Source organism: Oryctolagus cuniculus, chromosome 5, assembly GCF_964237555.1.
Source record: "Oryctolagus cuniculus chromosome 5, mOryCun1.1, whole genome shotgun sequence".
Taxonomy (NCBI): Eukaryota; Metazoa; Chordata; class Mammalia; order Lagomorpha; family Leporidae; genus Oryctolagus; species Oryctolagus cuniculus.
In genome coordinates, this window is record NC_091436.1 from 162,510,248 (window position 1) to 162,531,712 (window position 21,465).

Here is a 21,465-nt window from a genome sequence, read left to right on the forward strand (position 1 = left end):
GGTTCACTCCCCAATTGGTCTCAACCACCGGAGCTGTGCTGATCCGAAGCGAAGAGACCCAGGCACGACGGCGCAGGGGCCCTAGGACTTGAGTCATCTTCCACTGCTTTCCCAGGCCACAGCAGAGAGCTGGATTGGAAATGGAGCAACTGGGACTCCAACCGGGGCCCATATGGAATGCCAGCACTGCAGGCGGTGGCTTTACCCACTAGGCCACAGTGCAGGCCCCTGGATAACTTCTTAAAAAGTTACCTAATGAATAAGTGATGTGTGGAAGACCTGGATTGAGTTGCCAGCTCAGCTCCAGCCCTGGCTGTTGTAAACATTTGGAAAGTGAACTAATATGAGAGTGCTTTTCTGTCTGCCTCTCCAGTACAGAATTAAAAACTTAAAAAGACAGAATAAGTCACAGAATTGATGAAAAGGCCAGGGATAGACTTCTTAGAATATACTTTGTTTTAGAGATGGTTTTGTAGATATTTTACATAATTTAAAATAACATTAAATTTCAAGAGCAATCCCTAAAAATCAAGTAAAATGCAAAGAAGCAAACCTGTGTTTCTTTTTGAAACATTTTTTAAAAACTTGATTTATTTTTGTCATTCGAAAGGCAAAGAGAGACAGAGATCTTAGATCTAGTGGTTTACTCCGTTATGTCTTCAGCAACCAGGGCTGGACCCGAGTCCTGGAACTGAGTCCTGGTCTGACATGTACGTGTCAGGGACCCAAGTATCTGGCCATCGTCTGTTCTCTCCCAGGGTTGCGCATTAGCAGGAAGCTAGAGTTGGAGCTGGAATGTGGGCCTCCAACGAGGCCAAATATCCACCCAAGGAGACCCGTGTTTTCTGTATGGTGACATTGCTACTCAGAAAGCGTTCTAAGTACCTTATTTATTTATTTATTTATTTATTTATTTATTTATTTGAGAGACAGAGAAAAAGAAAAAGAGACAGGCAAAGAGAGAGATAGCTCCCTTCTGCTGATTTACTCCCCAAATGCCTACCATGGCCAGAGCTGTACTGGGGCCAAAGCTGGAGCTGAGACACAGTTGAGGTCTCCCAAGTGGGTGGCAGGAACCCACTGCTGCCGCCCAGAGTCTGCGTCAGCAGGAATCCACACCAGGAGCTGAACCCTGGTGTGCAGGCAGCATCTTAACCCGCATGCTGAGTGCTCACCCCATAAGTAACTTTAAACACAGCGACTTGACTATATATTCCTAATGGGATATTCCTTCAAAATAAGAAATTAAAAACCACAACCTTTTCTGTAATCTGTTTTTTTGATGAAAATATTGGTATTGTTTGATTGAATCGGCAGCATGGGAAATGAGGTTGATTATGTTATTTTGAGAAATGGTAAGAAAGGAGACAGGAAGGTAATTAAAATTTTATAATCTTATCAGTGTGAGCGCAAGATGGATCTTTTAGAAAAATACATGCTTCAGGGCGCATCCGAGTGTGGTTTCTAGTCCTGGCTGCTCTACTTCCAGTCCAGCTCCCTGCTCATGGGCCTGGGAAAGCAACAGAAGATGGCCCAAGTTTTTGGACCCCTGCCTGCCACCCACGTGGGAGACCCAGATGGAGTTTCTGTCTCCTGACTTTGGCCTGGTGCAGCTCTGTCAGTGGCCATTTGGAAGGGGTGAACCAGCAGATGGAAGATTCTCTCTCGCTCTCTCGCTCGCTCTGTGTGTGTGTGTGTGTGTGTGTGTAACTGCCTTTCAAATAGATACATCTTTTTTTTTTTTTTTTTTAAAATGCGTGTTTCCTAATCTTGTCCACTGAAGAGCAGTCCTGGTGCTGAGCCTCTAAGTTCATCTCTGAATCGCAGTGGTGTTACAGACGTGCTGCCTCCACGCCTGGTGCAGGAGCTATGCAGGACCAATCTGGAGTGTCAGGTCCTACTAGAAAGCAAAGAGGCTATCAGAGAGTGTTGTATCCTGGGACAAAGCTGGGGCAGTCTTGAGTATCCATGAGAAGGAATGCTGTAATGGGATGAAAAGCTTCCAATATGCTTCAGTCTCGGAGTCAGGGCTGTGTACAAACAAAAGCTCTGGGTGATTTCCCTTAAACTATGCTAGAGACCCAGCTAGTTTTTTAGAACTGCTAAGTAAGGGGAAGTAACCACTGTTTGATTTTGCCTTTTGTACGTGAACTGTCTTCAGAGTAACCAAATCATTGGTGAGGCACAGTTTTCTACGTACAGCAGTATTCCTGCTAATAAATGAAGGTGGTTGCCATAGGCCTTCTGCTGAGAGTACACAACCCACTCCTGCAAACTTGCAGACCAAAAACGAAACTGTGGATCTGATCAAGCCTTTAGTTCTAACTACCTACTGATTTACAGGAAAGAAAAGAGACAAAGGAATATGTTAAATTACACCATGGGGATCCATTCATTAAAATAAGACTCTGGGAAAACTGTGCAGAACAAATGACCTGCTTTTTCCAACAAAGTACAAAGGTAGAAAAAGTGACAGATTAAACAGAATTTAAGAAGCATATTAACCAATTCGAATTTACGAATCTTAGATTTTGTTTCCAGTAAACTCGAGAGTGAAAAGAACATTGATAAGACATTTGAGGGAATGTGAACACTACACTGATATTTGATGATGTTGAAGAATTATTGATGTGTTGGGCATCTTTTTTTTTTTTTTTTAAACAAAGTCTTTGTCTTTTACAGACATATATTGAAATACTTGCAGTTGAAATAATATACTTACCCAGGTTTTGCTCCAAAATAATTTAGGGAGATGTATGAAGTATCACAGAGGGAACAGATCAGTCATGACTTGAAAATTATTGAAGTTTGGTGATGAGTACTTGACAGTTCATTTTATTATTCTCTCCCAACTTGTGTATGAGTTTGTAATTTTTAATTTTAATTTTGTGATGGAAAAAAATCACAAAAAGTAAGAAAATGGCTACAATTTCTCCAGAAGAATGACTCACACCCTCCAGTAATATGACTAATTTATTATTGTCTCACAATCTAGTTTAACACCCTTATTTTTTTAATGAGCTTATTGTTTTATATTAATTTTAGATTTGCAAAATAATTGCAAAGATAGTACAGAGAGTTCCCATATAATCCTCCCCCAGTTTCTTGCATTATTGTCTTGTATAACCATGGCACGTTTGTAATTACTAAGAAACTGACATTGGTACATTACTAGAAATAGAACACCAGACTTTATTTGGATTTCACCAGTTTTTCCATTACAGTCCTGTTTCTGTTCCAGGATCTAATCCAGGGCATCACGTTGCATTTAATTATCACGTATGCCTAGTCGTCTTTGGTCTGTGTTTGATTTTCACGGCCTTGATAGTCTTGAGTCCTGGCCAGATGTCCTGTCCCTAGGCTGGATTTGTCTCATGTTTCTCTCACGATTCGATTGGGTTTAGGGGCTTGGGAGAGACTGTCACAGCAGTCAAGGAGCCTTAGTGGCAGGGAGTATTTGCTTGTTGGCATGACACCGCTGGTGATGTGAGCCTGCCTTGCTAGCTTGAGGTCACGTTCGCTAGGTTTCCCCACTGTAAAGTTGATGTTTTTCTTTAGGAGAAAGTCATTAAGTCCAGCCCACCCTCATATTAGGCAGCAGGATGGTGAGTCTAGAAGTCGTGTCGGGGTCCCCGGGACCACCTCCCAGGTTTCAGTGATTTGCTGGAAGAACTCAGAAGACTCAGCCTATGATCGTGATCATAACAAGGATGCAGGCGAAGTCAGCCAAGCAGAGAGGCTCTTGGAGAGAAGTCTGAAGGAGACCAAGCAGTAGCTTGGTGGAGTCACCCTGGATGCACTTGACTTATCAAGGAAGTGTGCTGAACCCAAGGATCCCAAGTTTTTTTACTGGGGGCTGGTCAGTCAGCCATCCTCTCCCTAACTTGTGTTAAGAATCCAGACTCCGGGGCCGGCGCAGCGGGTTAAAGCCCTGGCCTGAAGCATCGGCATCCCATATGGGCGCCGGTTCTAGTCCCGGCTGCTCCTCTTTGGATCCAGCTCTCTGCTTTGGCCTGGGAAAGCAGTAGAAGATGGCCTAAGCCCTTGAGTCCCTGCACCTCCGCGGGAGACCCGGAAGAAACTCCTGGCTTCAGATTGGCGCAGCTCTGGCAGTTGCAGCCATCTGGGGAGTGAACCAGCAGATGAAAGACCTCTTTCTCTGTTTTCTACCTCACTCTGTAACTCTGAAATAAATAAAATAAAATCTTTAAAAAATAAAAAAGGTTCAGACTCCCCAAAGCAAAGAACTGTTCAGCATGAAGCACACTGTTCTATAAACCCTTCTAGAATTTAATGTGGGAAACTTTATCCCAGTGCCTTGGCAGGGTCTGCCCCGCCAGCAGGCCTCTCTGAGGTTAGCAACCTCAGGCCTTCAGTATTCTTTTCTGTATGGGGAAGTATCTACATATAATTACTTTTACCACCATTTTTATTTTGAGGAGAAAAAGGAATAAGATAAAAATATAGTATACAGTAATAGAAATTACATGGTGATAAGAATGACAAAATGAAATTTAAAATCAGTTCAAAAATACCCGATTTATTTGTAATGAAAGGTGTGGCAATCTAGACCTGGTTTAGTATTTATTTTGCCCATTTTTAAATATTGCTATAAAAATGCTACTCACATTGCAACTTTTGGAGCATTTCATAGTAAAAGAAAATGCCTCCACATGTGCCCTCCTTTATTATGAAATAATTAGAAGAAGGTCATGTGAATTTCAGTAATAAGTAATAACATAACAAGCAAACCCTGGGTGGAAATCCCAGAAAGTTAAGACTTAACACACAATATTTACCAGTCATTTATTTTCTTTTAATAGGAAAAACGCGGTCTTCGAGAAATGCGAGTTCTTGAAAATCTGAAGAATATGATCCACGAAACAAATGAACACACACTCCCCAAATGTAGAGAAACTATGCAGGACAACTTACAGCAAGTCCTCCAGAGATGTAAGCCCACAGTTTCTTCTTTATACTGCTTTTCATTTCAAGTGAATACTATGCCAAAATATATTTCCTTGCATCGTATGGTGTGAGATGGAGAGAGAGAGAATTCTTAACTGGGGCATATGGTGGGAAGCTCGATCATGGGAGAGTGGTCATCTGGTGATTGATGTGCCACCGTTGATGGAGTGTTAATCCCCAAAGTGAGCTGTGTGCTGAGTGCACAATGCCATCTTTTAATTTTGAGAAACTTGAAATATGTTGTTGTTGAATGGAAGATTTTATTCCTCTCTTCAAAGCATTTTTTACTTGGAGAAGATAAATGCATATTCCAATCTGGAATGTTCCATTTATGTAAGCTCCTGATTTTTTTTTTCCAGAAACCTTTTATTTAAGGTATACAAACTTCATACATTTCATAAATACAACTTTAGGAACATAGTGATTCTTCCCACCATACCCACACTCCCACCCTTCTTCCTCCTCCTCCTCCAATTCCCATTCTTATTTTTTTTACTAAGATCTATTTTGAGTTAACTTAATACACATAAGATTAACTCTATAATAAGTTCAACAAATAGTATGTAAAATAAAAATCTGTTCCTCAACAGTCAAGACAAGGGCTGTTCAAAATCATCTCATCTCAAAGTGTCAATATCACTTCTATAGATTGCCTTTTAGGTGCTCTATTAGTTACCACAGATCAGGGAGAACATATGATATTTTCCTTTTGGGACTGTCTTATTTCACTAAGTATGATGTTTTCCAGATTCATCCATTTTGTTGCAAATGTCCAGATTTCATTTTTTTTACTGCTGTGTAGTATTCGTAGAGTATATATCTCAAAATTTCTTTATCCAGTCTTCAGTTGACAAGCATTTAGGTTGATTCTATGTCTTAGCTATTGTGAATTGAGCTGAAATAAACATGGGTGTGCAGATAACTCTTTTTTGCTGATTTCATTTCCCTTGGGTAAATTGCCAGGAGTGGGATGGCTGGGTCATATGGTAGGTCTATATTCAGATTTCTGAGATATCTTCAAACTGAATTCCATAGTGGTTTTACCAGTTTGCATTCCCTCCAACAGTGGATTGGTGTACCTTTTCCCCCCACATCCTCACCAGCGTTTGTTGTTTGTTGATTTCTATATGAAAGCCATTCTATGGGGATAAGGTGAAACCTCACTGTGGTTTTGATTTGCATTTCCCTGATGACTAGTGATCCTGAGCATTTTTTCATGAGTTTTATGTCTGTTGGCCATTTGGATTTTGTCTTTTGAAAAATAACTGTTTAAGTCCTTTGCCCATTTCTTATTTGGGTTGTATGTTTTATTGTTGTTGAGTTTCTTGGTCTCTATATATTCTGGTATTACTCCATTATCATTTGCATAGTTTGCAGGTAATTTCTACCATTCTGTCAGTTGCCTCTTGACTTTGCTGAGTGTTTCTTTTGCAGTGCAGAAGCTTCCCAGTTTGATGTAATGCCATTTATCAATTTTGGCTTAGATTGCTTGTGCCTCAGGGGTCTTTTCCAAGAAATCTTTGCCTATGCCAATGTTTTGCAGGGTTTCTCCATTGTTCTCTAATAATTTGATGGTTATCAGGTTCTAGATTTAGGTCTTTAATCTATTTTGAGTGGATTTTTTAAAAAAAGATTTATTTGAAAGTTACAGAGAGGCAGAGATGAAGAGAGGCAGAGAGAGAGAGAGAGATAATGCATCCACTGGTTCATTCTCCAAATGGCCACAATGGCTGGAGCTGAGCCAATTGGAAGCCAGGAGCTAGGAGCTTCTTCCTGTTCTCCCATGTGGGTACAGGGTCCCAAGGACTTGGGACATCTTCTACTGCTTTCCCAGGCCATAGCAGAGAATTGGATTGGAAGTAGAGTAGCTGGGACTCAAACTGGTACCAATATGGGATGCTGGCACTGCAGGTGGCTGCTTTACCTGCTGTGTCATAGCACCAGCCCTTTAATGGATTTTTGTGTAAGGTGTAAGGTGGGCATCTTCATACTTCTGCAGGTGGAGATCCAGTTTTCCCAGTACCGTGTGGTGAAGAGACTATCCTTGATCCAGGGATTGATTTTAGCTCCTTTGTCAAAAATAAGTTGATTGTAGATGTGTGGGTTGATTTCAGGTGTTACTATTCTGTTCCATTGATCTGTCCAGCTGTTTTTGTTCCAGTACCAAGCTGTTTTGATGATAACTGCCCTGCAATGTGTTTGAAATCTGGTATTGTGATGCCTTGGGCTTTGTTTTTGTTGTATAAGACTTCTTTAGCTTTTTGGGGTCTCCTGTGTTTCCGTATGAACTTCAGCATCATTTTTACTATATCTGAGAAGAATGTCCTTGGTATTTTGATTGATATTGCATTGAATCTGTAAATCGCTTTCGGTAGTATGAACATTTTGATGATATTGATTCTTCCAATCCATGAACATGGAAGATTTCTCTATTTTTTTCATCTTCTATTTTTTCTTTAATGTTTTGTAATTCTCATCATGGAGATCTTTGACATCCTTGGTTTTTATTTATTTATTTATTTATTTATTTATTTATTGGTAGCTATTTGAATGAGATTGATCTTAGGAGTTCTTTCTCAGTCATGGCATTGTCTGTGTATACAAAGGCTGTTGATTTTTGTGTAATGACTTTATATCCTGCCACTTTCCCAAACTCTTCCAGTAGTCTCTTAGTGGAGTCTTTTGGACTTTGCAAAGAGGTATAGTTTGACTTCTTCCTTCTTGGTTTGTATCCCTTTGATTACTTTTTCTTGCCTAATGGCTCTAGCTAAAACTTCTAGGATTATTTTGAATAGCAGTGGTGAGAATGGGCACCCTTGTCTGGTTCTGGATCTCAATGGGAGTGCTTTCAACTTTTCCCAACTCAATAGGATGCTGGCAGTGGATTTGTCATAAGTTGCCTTGATTGTGTTGAAGAATGTTCCATCTATACCCAATTTGCTTAGAGGTTTTCATCATGAAAGGGTGTTGTATTTTATCAAATGCTTTCTCTGCATCTATTGAGATAATCATATGATTTTGTTCTTCAGTTTGTTAATGTGTATCACATTGATTGACTTGTGAATGTTGAACCATCCCTGCATACCTCGGATAAATTCCACTTGCTGCAGGTGAATGATCTTCCTGATGTGTTGTTGGATTCGGTTTACTAGTTTTTGCTGAGGATTTTTGCATCTATGTTCATCAGGGAAATTGGTCTGTAATTCTCTCTCTGCTGCATCTTTTTCAGGTTTAGGAATTAAGGTGATGCTGGCTTTGTAGAAGGAATTTGGGAGGATTCCCTCCCTTTCAGTTGTTTTCAATAGCTTGAGAAGAATTCAGTTAGTTCTTCTTTAAGTGTCTCGTAGAATTCAGCAGTGAAGCCATCTGGTCCTGGGCTTTTCTTTGTTGGGAGAGTCTTTATTACTGATACAATTTCTGTCTTGGTTATGGGTCTATTTAGTTTTCAGTATTTTCATGGTTCAATTTAGTTAGGTTGTATGTTTCCAGGAATGTATTTCTTCCAGGTTTTCTAATTTGTTGGCATACAGCTCTTCATAGTAATTTCTGATGATTCTTTTTATTTCTGTGGTGTCTTTTGTTACATTTCCTTTTTCATCTCTAATTTTACTGATCTGGATCTTCTCTCTCCTTTTTTTGGTTAGCTGGCCAATGATGTATCAATTTTGTTTATTTTTTTCAAAGAACCAGCTTTTCCTTTTGCTAATTTTTCTATTTTTTGTTTTATTTATTCTCTAATTTTATTTTTCTATTTAAGATTTATTTATTTATTTGAAAGTCAGAGTTACACAGAAAAGGAGAGGCAGAGAGAGAAAGAGGTCTTCCATCTGCTGGTTCACTCCCAAATTTTGTCACAATGGCCAGAGCTGCATGGATCCAAAGCCAGGAGCCAGGAGCTTCTTCTGAGTCTCCCATGCAGGTGCAGGGCCCCAAAGACTTGGGCCATCTTTTACTGCTTTCCCAGGCCATTAGCACAGTGCTGTATCAGAAGTGGAACAGCCAGGATTGAAACCAGCATTCATATGGGATGCCGGCACTGCAGGCCTGTACAGTGCTGGCCCCTATTTTCTAAGTTTAGTTAATTCTTTTCTCCTACTAGTTTTGGGTTTGGTTTGATGTTGTTTATCTAGGTCCTTGAGATGCATTGATGGCTTATTTATTTGGGGCCTTTACAATATCTTGATATAGGTACCAATTGCTATAAACTTTCCTCTTAACACTGATTTTGCTGTATCCCATAAGTTTTGATATGTTGTATTGTCATCTTCATTTATTTCCAGAACTTTTTTATTTTGCTTTTGATTTCTTCAAAGACCCCTTGTTCATTCAGGAACATGTTGTTCAGTCTCCATGAGTTAGAATATGTTCTAGAGATTCTTGAATTGGTCCCTTAATCATTACGTAGTGCCCTTCTTTGTCTCTTTTAACAGTTTTTGTGTTAAGGTGTATTTTGTCTGATATCAAGGTGGCAACACCTGCCCTTTTTTGCTTTCTGTTAGCATGGAATACCTTTTCCATCCTTTCTCTTTAGTCTGTGTGTATCTGTGTGAAATGTGTTTCTCGTAGGCAGCAAATAGATGGATCTTATTTTTTAATCCATTCGGCCTTTCTTTTAACTGAAAAGTTGAGGCCATTTACATTCAAGGTGACTTTTGATAAATAATAAGTAATGACTTGGCCCTGCCATTTTCCACACATATTCTTGTTGTTTACTTCCTGTTGGCATACTTCTGTACTTTTACTGGGGTATTTTCTACCTTCACTTTCTTTCATAATGATGGCCATCTTTCTGTGTTTAGCATATCTTTAAGCATCTTTTGTAAGGCTGGATGAGTAGTGACAAATTCTTTTAATTTCTGTTTGTTATGGAAGGTCTTTATTTCACCTTCCTTCATAAATTTGAGCTTTGCAGCATATAATATTCTGGGATGACTGTTTTTTTTCTCTTAAGACTTGCACTATATCTCTCCATTCTCTCTTAGCCTAGGGTTTCTGATGAGAAGTCAGCTGTGAGTCTAATTGGAGGTCCTCTGAAAGTAATCTGGGGTTTCTTTCGTGCACATTTTGCAATCTTTTCTTTATGTTTTACTGTGGGGAATTTGACTGCAGTGTGTTCTGGTGAAGATCTTTGCTGATCATGTCTGTTAGGAGATCGTGTGCTTCCTGTCCTTGGACATCCCTTCCTTTTTCCACATTGACAGTAGATGTTTGTGTTTTACTATAAATATGCCTTTCTTCACTCATAATGCTATACCCTTAACTTTCTGGGTGCTAGGCTTAAAAAAAGAAAACCTCAATTATTAACAAGGAATGGGGAGTGAGACAGCAGATGGAAGATCTCTCTCTCTCTCTGAAATTCTGCCTTTCAAATAATAAATATTTTATAAAAATTTTTTTTTGACAGGCAGAGTGGACAGTGTGAGAGAGAGACAGAAGGAAAGGTCTTCCTTTTGCCGTTGGTTCACCCTCCAATGGCCGCCGCGGCCAGTGCGCTGCGGCCAGCGCACCACGCTGATCCGATGGCAGGAGCCAGGTGCTTCTCCTGGTCTCCCATGGGGTGCAGGGCCCAAGCACTTGGGCAATCCTCCACTGCACTCCCTGGCCACAGCAGAGAGCTGGCCTGGAAGAGGGGCAACCGGGACAGAATCCGGCGCCCCGACCGGGACTAGAACCTGGTGTGCTGGCGCCGCAAGGCAGAGGATTTGCCTAGTGAGCCATGGCGCTGGCCAATATTTTATAAAAATTTTAAAGTGTTTATTTACAAGCATTTGAGATGTGTCTGTTCTTTTTTCCATCTTGATTATTTAAAGATAAATAAAGTAAAACTCAATTATTTTGACTTGTTTCATACTTGAACTAAAGTTATTTCTGATATGGAGATAAGCCTCTTAAAAGTATACTCTTCCCAGTGAAATAAAAAGGTATTAATGGGAATTTGGAATCCAGAACATAATTGTATTTTCTTGAATGGAAGAATTAGAGCTACAAAATGCAAAGTTAATAATTAGGGTACTAATATCTGTGGGATACTTTGCGTCTCACTGTTAGCTTTAGAAACCAGGCAGTGGCTTTTGGAGCTATTTCCCTAGAAGCAGGAAAAGCTTCTTTAAGTAGGCTCCAGCTATAAGAGGGCTTAAAAAAGTTCGTTGAAAAATGGCATTAAAAGATATAAACTTTTAGGGGGCTGGTGCTGTGGCACAGTGGGTTAAAGCCCTGGCCTGCAGTGCCAGCATCCTAGATGGGCGCCAGTTCTAGTACTGGCTCCAGCTCTCTGCTAGTGTGCCTGGGAGAGCAGCAGAGGGTGGCCCGAGTCCTTGGACCCCTGCACCCACATGGGAAGCCTGGAAGAAGCTCCTGGCTCCTGGCTTCGGATTGGCTCAGCTCTGGCCATTGCGACCATTTGGGGAGTGAGCCAGCAGACGAAAGACTGCTCTCCTCTTCTCTGCCTCTGTCTGTGACTTTATTTCTCAACGTAAGCTCCATCCCTTCTGTAAGTGATAATATCAGCCATTTAGTCCGTCCCTGAAGAACAGGGTCCTGGGAATTTAATCAGGTCAGTGCAAGGCTTTTTTCTATTATTAACTGAAGAAAAATGAGTTTCCTTTAAAGATTTTTTAAGAATAGGAAATCAAAAGAATCAGAAGAAACCAAATCAGAACTGTAAGATGCCTAATGATTTTCCATTAAAAAATTGCCAGTGTGAGAGGAGGGAGCAGAAGCTGGGTGTTTCATAGTGGGCAGAGGTTCCTCGGTAAAGCTCTCCTGGGCATTTTTCTGCTAAAGCTCTGGCGCTTTCTCAAAACACGCTCATATCAGATATTACTCTTGGACCCTCTAGAAAGTCAGCAAGCAAAATGCTTGTGTATATCCAGATAGAAGGAAGGATAGAGACACCATAGCTGAAAGAGTAGATCAAGGAAGCAGAGGATGGAGGAAAAGGGATGACAAGGAGAGAGAAAGTTGATAAAAATCAGGTGATACGATTTAAGTCAAAGTATTTTTAATTTTATTTGAATTTAATAGGACAAAATTTTAAGTAAAACAATAGATAATACCTTAAGCCACAGGTTTTTTTTTTAATGTATGATATAGTAGTTACTAAAAATTATTTTTAAGATCTTTACTTTTATTTATTTGAAAGGCATAGTGACAAAGAAGGAAAGATTGAAAGATCTTCTGGGGCTAGCGCGGTGGCACAGTAGGCTAAGCCTCTCCCTGCGATGCCAGCATCCTATGTGGGCACCAGTTCTAGTCCCGACTGCTCTTCTGATCCAGCTGTGGCCTGGGAAGGCAGTGGAGGAGAATCCAAGTGCTTGGATCCCTGCATCCACATGAGAGACCTAGGGGAGTGAGGCTCCTGGTTCCTGGTTTGGGATCAGCCCAGCTCTAGCCATTGCGGCCATTTGAGGAGTGACCCAGCAGTTGGAAAACCTTTCTCCCTGTCTCTCCCTCTCTCTGTCTAACTCTGCCTCTCAAATAAATAAATAAATAAAATCGTTAAAGAAAATGAAAGATCTTCCACCTTCTGGGTCACTCCACAGATGGACACAACTGCTGATACTGGGCCAGGCTGAACCCAGGAGCTTGGCACTCCATCCTGGTCTCCCATGTGGTTGCAGGGGCCCAGATACTTGGGCTGTCCAGGTGCATTAGCAGGGAACTGGATTGGAAGTGGAGCAATGAGACTTGGACCCGGGCTCCAACAGAGGAAACTAGTGGCGTCACAGGCAGCCGCTTAACCTTCTGTGCCACAATGCCCCTGAAAGGTCATTCTAAGAAAAATAATTAGAGCAAGTTTAGAAGTTAGTCCTATTGCTACTGTTTGTTTATATGATATTTCATTTGTTCCTAGTATTAGTTAATGCCTTGCCATGAGAGACGGCCGGGCTAGGACTTTGATCATCCCCTCCTGCCTGCCTTCCCCTGCCTTCCCCACCCCTTACTTGTGACTTTAACGTCATCAGGACTCAGCTGCATTGTTCTGCAGCTGTAATTATCCTAGTTGTTTAATGCTGTTTTTAGTCCTACTATTTCTGATTTATTTATTAGATTCGTAATGATGGTACATTTCGATTTGTTTCTTTAGTTTTGTAACCTCATTTTTCATTTCATTCTGTATCTTATCATCCCATGTTTTAAATCATGTTATTTTGTGTTGCAAAGCACCTATAAGAAATTTTGTTAGATTTTCTTTCTGAATGGAAACTTTATATGCCTTTTTTTTTTTTTTTTTTTTTTTTTTAGATTTACTGAGTTATTTGAAAGGCAGAGTTTATACATAAAGAGGGAGAGACAGAGATCTTGCATCTGCTGGTTCACTCCCCAGATGCAAAATGGCCAGCACCGGGCCAGACCGAAGCCAGGAGCCTGGAACTCTTCCGGTCTCCCACGTGGGTGGCAGGGGTCATTTTCTGCTGCTTTTCCAAGGTGCATCAGCAGGAAGCTGGATCAGAAGCACAACAGCCCAACTCAAACCACACTCATGTGGGATGTCGGCAGGGCAGGCTGCAGCTTTAACCTGCTGCGCCAAACACTGGCCCTTTGGATGTTTTATGTGTCTTATTTGCCTTTCATAAATGAAGATGCTTCAAAAAGCTTGTAGAAAAAAATGAAATTAAAAGATAAGTTTCTTCTGGTGCAAAAAATCTTGAAAGCCACAGTTTTTTTGTTGGACACATTTTCTGTGAGTTGTTGGAAGATCCCTCATCTACAGTTCTTGTCAAAGCATATTTGAGTTGCAAGTGCCTTCTCACAGGAACCTGAGTGACCCTTTATGTAAATCAGCTCTTGTTATCGCTATGAGCATACTCAAAAACAGAATTAAAAGATGAATTATTTTTGGTACAAAAATAAAATTTGAGATCCACACATAGTTTTTCCATACTACACTTTTTTCATGAGCATTTTGAAAACCCTTCATATACATGGATTTCAAAAAAAGTTTTGCACCAAAATAAATGTACCTTTGAATTTCCACTTCCAGTAATCTTTTGAAGTGCCCTCATGGACTCAGACTCTCCTTACTGTGCGTATGTTAAAAGCCAAAGTCCTCATCATGGCCTGGGAGTCTACGTGATGCCCCCCACTCTGGATTTGATTTCCTGTCTCTTCCCCCCTCACTTTACTTCAACTGTGCTGGCCTCATTACTGTTTCTCTCTCTTTCTTTTAAAATTTTATTTTTATTTATTTGAAAGGCAGAATGACAGGAAGAGAGAAAAAGAAAGATATCTCCTTCCATCCACTGGTTTATTCCCCTGAATGCCTGCAAGGGCCAGGGCTGGGCCATGTCAAATCCAGGAGCCAGGAGCTGTGCTGGGGTCTCTCACGTGGGTGACAAGAACTTAAGTACTGGGCCATCTCTGCTGCGTTCCCAAGGCTTGTTAGCTGGGAGCTGGATCAAGAGCAGAGCAGTCAGGACTCAGACTTGCACTCGGAATACAGGAAGCTGGTGTTGTAGATGCCGGCCTACACCACCTCACTGTTCTCTCTTGGTTGGGGAACACACTCTCACCTTGCGGCCTTTGCTCTTGCTGCTCCTTGGAGCACTCCGCCCTGCTCTCTCTCGTCTCCTGGAGGCTCTGCTGGGACGTCCATTGTGAGCCTTCCGCCCCCTCCCTCTGGCATTCTGTGGCTCCCTGTTTTGCTTGGTTTTTCTCCATCACATCCGTCACCGCCTGGCATGCTAAGTAGTTGTCTGTGTCTTCTGCTTTTTCCCAGCTAGGCTGTGCATGCCATGAGCTCAGGGATTCTGTTTTGTTCACCGCCGTATCCCAGGCACCCAGCAGCGTGCCAGCCCCTTTGTAGCCACTCAGTAATTATTTGTTCACTAAAATGAATGAGTGAGCAGTCAGCCAACATCTGCTCCTGAAGCCAAACCAAAATTATTTTCTTATGTATGTAATTGAACAATTATAGAATGAATTCACTTTTATGTGAGGAAAAGCAGGACATTGTTAACTGTGTTTGGGGCACAATAACCCTGGATGGGGTGCTGATCTCCTTGATCTTTAAGTTCAGAGAAAGGCATTTGATAAAATCTCAACTTTGTTCTAGGTCAGTACAGTCTCCCACAACACGGAGGCAGCAGGAGACATTGTCTCACACTGAATTATGTGTAATCAGTAAGAGACAGGAAGTGATAGGAAGATTTGGAGAAATGAGCCTTTCTCCTCTTCGAGTCACAAATTGTGAAGAAAGGGAATGTTTGGTGTCATCTGTGATTTTGTTAGATTTTTAGAAAGGCAAATTTATTAAATGCAGAAAGTAAACCCTTTATGTTGTACAGCTAAAACAATCAGAAAGTGAATTATTTCAGAGGGATTGAAATTTCCAAGCATGGTGTTCTAATTGAATCTTTAAAGAACATAACAAATGACCAAATAAGTGCTATAGTTCTGTGACAGTTTGGTCAGATCAAGCTGAGTGATCAGAAAAAAAAATGGATCACCTAAAAATAGCAAAACAGGTGTCCTAGAGTGTGTGTGTGTTGGGGATAGGGGAGGGAGACAGCAGGAAGTGATAGAACCCTCTGTGGGAAAGATATAATACTAACTTAATACAGAAAAGAGGCAGGGCTAATCAACTCCTGCCTTGTTTTATTTTCATCTTTTAGAAAAAACAATGGTTAGGAACCTAATTTTCAGTACTTACATATTACCTTTGAACAAACTGATAAAACTTTTTGAAAACAAAATCCTCCTTTTTTTTAAACTGTACTCCCATAGGGAAAGAAGGTCTACAGTTCCTCCCACTTTGGGAACTGGTGACCTAGCAGGGCCAGGTTGGGTGGGATAGGAGTTCAGCAGTTGAAGCAAAGGCAGGGGCACATGCCTGATGAAGGACTTTCAAATAAGGGGAAATGGGAAAGGACTGCTCTGGGAGGCTTTATAAAAACAGGAAGGCTTGAATTAGGCTTTTGAAACAAGTAAAATATTCTAATTAGAAGAAAAAAATTGGGAAAGCACTTTCTGTATAATAGTAATGGCAAAAATAACATTTCTTGGCTGCTCACTGCTCTCTGAAGAACTATCCTAAGTGGTTTTATTATTAATACTTAAGTTGTTAATAGCTACTGTGTTACCGTGTTTATTTCTCATGTCAGTTCTGAAGCTCTCTTACTAGTTGTGATACTCTTTATAAGTGAGGAACTAAGGAGCTGGCAGAGTGGGAGCAGCCGCAGGAACAGTGCCTGGCACTGTCATGCTCTGTAAAGACAAAGGCTCCCACAGGCAACCATGTCCATGTCAGTCACAAAGGTGGGTGCCTCAGCCTAGATTGGACTAAGACTGACTCTCAGCCTTCACACTTAAAAAAATTATGTGTGTAATTGAAGAATGACAGAGAGGGAGAGATCTTCCATCTGGTTTAGTCTCCAAATGCCCACAACAGCCAGGGCTGGGCCAGGCTGAAGCAGGAGCCGGGAGCTCCATCTGGGTCTCCCGTGTGGGTTCCGGGGCCCGAGCACTTGGACCGTCTTCCACTGCCTTCCCAGTTGCATTAGCAGGGAGCCAGCTGTGTTGGAAGCAGAGCAGACAGGGTTCCAGCCTGCACCCTGAGATGGGATGCTGGCATTTCGGTTGGCACCTTAATGTCCTTATCTGGATGAAGTAAGCAGACTGTTTGTGAACAGAAACAAAATGGGCCTGATAAATGAAAAGGTTTGGTAACTGAAGGACTAAAAGCAGTTTTGTTGATGAACTAGCAGGAGAGTCATAGAGCGTTAAGAGAAAGAGCCGCGACTTTGGAGTTAAAGAGACCTGATTTGAAACCCTGTTTCCTATGCTATTAGTTCGTGACCTTCCTGAGTGACAACTTCACCTTTCTGTGCCTCAATTTTGTCATCTCTACAATGGGGTAGTGTTCACTTCCTAAGAGGGAAGTAAGACTCTGGAGATAATAAATGCAAAGTTCTTGTCTCAGGTCAAATACTTATAAATAACTGCCGTAATTATTACTAGCAGTCTGGTTCTTAAGAAAGGGCAGTGACTCACTGAAAATGGCCAGAGAAAGTTGGAGTCTTACAGCGGCAGCCCAGATGAACTGGAAGACATGAGAGTAGCAACGGGAGGGGCAGTGGAAGGTTGTTGATGTGGTCTGGATGCCAAGTGCCGCCTGCAAATGAGTAGGAGGAGGGTAGTTCCTGGATGAGGACACACTGCAAAGGCAAAGTCTATCAGCAGGAAAGGTGAATGCAGCAGGCACTTGACATCCTTGGCGAGCTCTGAGGTGGTTGATGACAACTTGTCATTGGACTTGGCACTTAAATGACCCTGGTTGGCAGCTCAAAAGCCAGATGATGATTGTTCTAATTAGGACATTCTGACCATATAGCAAAACTTATTTGTCCCTTCTAGCCACCCATCACCGCCACGATAATATCAATTTTTTGTGATCTAAAACAGTCCAAGCATCCCCCCACCCCAACCCCATCCCCAGGTAAGTCTCTTCTTGAACAAGGGCTTCTGATTGAAAACCCCTGTCTGTTTTATTTCAGTGCAAGCGGCTAATGACTCAGTCTGTAGACTCCAACAGAGAGAACAGGAACGAAAAAAGGTAAAAGTAGATCGTTTGGGTAATGGGGTGTGTGACGCCTGTGGACTTTTGTGTTTTGTTTTTGAAAGATATAAGAGACAGATACCTCCTGTCTGCTGATTCACACCCGTTGCCAAAGCTGAGTTTGGGTAGCGCCAACGCTAGGAACTCCATGTGAGTTCCCTGGTATGTGATGGGGACCCAAGGACTTGAGCCATCACCTGCTGCTTCCCAGGGTGTTCATTAGCAGGAAATGAATTGGGAGCAAAGCTGGTGCTTGAATCCAGGCACTCAGCATGGCGTGGGGCTTCCCAAGTGCCACTCCTAACCACTGCTCCAAAGGCCTGCTCCTCCTGGGCGTTTGTCAGCCATTATATAATTAGCAGTTGATTTTCATCAGACAGTCCTTTGAATTTATTCTCTTTTGTGTAATGATTTAAATGATTTAGAAATGGCTAATTCATTGAAGATGTGGTCACTTGGTTGTCCTATCAGTATTTTCGTAATTCCAATTGCATGCCTTTTTTTTCCTTTTCAACATTTCCATCTTTGCCCTGAAAGTGGTATTTATCTCATGGAGGAGAGAAAATAGAACTTTTACTTGGAACAAGACATATCCAGATTGGAAATATAAATCTTTCCTCTGAGCCTGAAGCTTTGAATGTATCATGTATATTTCTTCTAGAAAGGGAACCATTCATGCCTGTGGATGGGTTATTTAATGAATAGTCACAGGAGTATATGAATCTCTTGCCAGGCTGTGCTTTGCTTATTTGAATTATATCTTAACTAAATTCAGATGTACAAAAGTAGTGTAAGAATTTAAGTTCCTGTGATAATGTGGTGTTTTTACTTGTGATTTTCATAGTGTTTTTGTAACTTACTGATTGAACTAATAAAGACACACATTACAATTATTAAGAAATGTTAACACTAAGCCTGAAAATAATGCCTTGTTACATATGTGTATATGGACAAATGTGCGAATGTTTCTGTATTGCTCTGGGATGTGTTCATCCACAATCATAGTTCAGACCTGTCCGTGCATACAGATACAATTGTAGGAACCTCGCCAGAGTTTTTAGTGTCTGATACAGAGTTAGAACTGTAGGAGGAGCTCTGAAGCTTTATTGAAGAAGGGCATGGTGTTTGAGGGGCTACAGCAGGCTGGACAGCAGATAGCTTTTTAATCCTCCACTTTGCTGGGAGCCACTGGGGATGAAGCATTTTGTTAAGTTTAAGGTCATTCCTATATGCAGCAGCTAACCGCCTAGGAGTCCCAAATCACTAGCCATGTCAAGTGAGAGCTGTAATCAAGTCACAAAGAACTTTGTGGTGTTGGCAGAGGTAGTAATTTGTTAGGAAGAAGGTGACATTCAAGCCAACCCCTAATCGATAAGCAGGAACTTAGCTGCTAGAAGACGGGAAGAAAGACACTGCAAGGTAGTAGAAGACCCCAACTGAGTTCCCAGCTCACGCCTTCAGCCTGGCCTAGCCCGGCTGTTGTGGGCTTTTAGGGAGTAAAGGAGCAGATGAAAGATCTCTCACAGTGTCTCTCCCTTGTAAATAAATACCATTACATTTAAAGCTGTTTAAATTGTTCACTAAGAAAAGCGCTTGTGGGGTAAGGAATACCGTGTGAATGGAGGCAGAAGAGGTGAGAAGTCAGGGTGGTGGGGCTGGCTGTGGAGAATCGGGGTGGATGTCTCTGGAGGTGATCAGGGCGGTGCTTACAAAAGGAGGTTTCGTGGACTCCACACCGACTCTCAATGAAACACAACATTTAAGCATATTCTAAAATACTAATTTTTAATATTTCATCAAAAACAGTTGGTAACACTCAGTTAATGCCTGTACGAAATGTGCTGCAGACTATTAAACAGTTTATTCCCGGGGCACCAGGAGCACTTGTGCTTTTGAGAGCAGAGTAGCTTCCTGTTAGGAGTTGGCCGTGCGGCTGAACAGAGGCTTTCCAAGTAAGATCAGTCTCGTGTCTCGTGTCGCAGCCGCCACTCAGCTGTGTGCGGCCTCAGCAGGTTCAGCTGAGTGTGCACTCGGTGTTAATTGCTCTTCCTGAGACGTCATAAAAGCAGTTAAAATCATGATAAATGGCAATTCTTGTCATTCTTAAGCAGAATGAACCTAAAATTAAATTATAATTGGCACAGTTCCTCCTAATTGGTATAGTGCCTCTTGTCACATTGAGCTATTCTTACATGTAGGTTATTAGCCAGATATCCGAGTACAGGAGGAGAATGAGCAGATGGGGTAAAAAGCCCCTGGTTGATTTTTCTGGTGCTGGGTTCCCTCTGTGGCCTTGATGTATGCCCCGGGGCAGGCCCTGAGCTTCCACCCCCTCATCCACAAAACAAGTACCTGGCCCCTGGATCTCACAGATAGAGCTTGTGAGTGGCTTTGCAAATCATGCATCATTATCCAAGGTCAGGGTGCAGTTGGCCCAGCCAGCTGACTGTCTTTCCTCCAGTTTATAGAATCAGCCAGCTGAAAGTCATGGAGAGCTGTGTTTCTCAGCTCCCTCTCGGAGAACAGTGAAAAGTCTTTACATTCTTACTGGTGCAGTAAACTTCTAGGCCAGCCTGCCCGCTGCTGCTCCTCCCTCCCTCCTCTCCGCCCCCCCCCCCCATGCGTATCTAGTTAGCAGACTATTTGAAATATGAGTTGTTAAGGACTTTTTTTTTTTAAAGCATATCTAGCTTTTCTTGAAACTAACATTGCCTAAGTTTCAGGATAGATAGATAGATAGATAGATAGAAGATAAGTTCAGTTTCTTCTCTAGCAAAAATGTACAAAGCAAAACTGATCTCTGGTTGCATTTTTACTGGCAGTTAATTGTGGCCTTTGGTTATACTATTGTCTGCATTTTATACATTAGAATGGCTCTCGGAACAAAGAAAGATGGGAGTAGTAATGGAATAAAAAAGTCTATTGCCATTAATCATTAATTCTTTTATGTTAAGACAATTTGTGGAATTCACTGGGAAGTAAATTGATAAGCGTCATTCATCCAAGTCCCATTTCCCACAATTGATATCTGAAAGTACATTCAGAACAACAATAAATGCATACTCCCTAGTTATGTGACCTGTCTCGAAAGCTACCACAAATGTTAAGTCACATTTCGGGCACTAGCAGTAAGAACAGTGGAATGAAGACGCAGTTGCTTTGTAAAATTCACTGGCTTTTAAAAATATGCCTTCAAGGAAGAAGAAGCGGTTAATATCTTCTGTCCATAATTTATACTTAGGTTCATGCACAGGTGTCAACTTTTGAAGCCCCGTTCCACCAGACTGGAGATGATGATGAAGTAAACACGAATGCTTTTGATCCATCTTGCTCACAAATATTTGTTGGGTTTGGTCATACTCTGTTACAAGTTTTCTTTCAAGAGAGTGCTCGGATCACATGATTTACACATGGTCCTTGGCAGAGTTTGAAAGTACAGGGTAACGTATCCGTACATAGTGTTCTGTTTAAAATCGGTTTTGACAGTCAGGCTTTACTTCCTACCCAAGTAAACAGTTGTTCCTGTGCCTGTGCGAGGCATATGTAAAGTTGGTGTGTATCATCGATGTAGATTCCAGAGCGCCTTTTAGATCGTAGTTGGATTAATGCAAAGTTTTCCTTAGACCAAAGTTTCTCAGCTGTGACATTACCGACATTGTGGGCCAGATCATTCCTTGGTGTGGATGCTGCGCTGTGGCTGGTAGGATGTTGCTCTAGCAGCAGCCTTGGTCTCTACCCGCTGGCCGGCTGCACCTGCCCCGCCTGAGTTGGGACAGCTGGAACTCTGTAGCACAGCCCTGTGTCTCATCCCCTCCTTTTGCCCCGCTGAGAACCTGACGTAGATGCCCACGGGCAACGCTGAGCTTGTGTTTTATGTTCCAAAGTTCATTTATAGACTTGCTTCTCAGCGGAGTTAAGCTTCCCATTGTTTTCTATTTAAA

The 21,465-nt window shown here is 41.7% G+C and overlaps 1 protein-coding gene across 1 annotated transcript in view; it reads left to right on the forward strand.

The window, feature by feature from the left end:
* BLOC1S5 (biogenesis of lysosomal organelles complex 1 subunit 5) overlaps positions 1–21,465 on the forward strand; it is a 53,227-nt gene that overhangs the window by 20,565 nt on the left and 11,197 nt on the right. The window contains exons 3-4 of the mRNA XM_002714162.5: positions 4,824–4,953; positions 17,463–17,521. Of these exons, the coding sequence (XP_002714208.2) occupies positions 4,824–4,953; positions 17,463–17,521 (189 nt within the window). The remainder of the gene's footprint in view (positions 1–4,823; positions 4,954–17,462; positions 17,522–21,465) is intronic.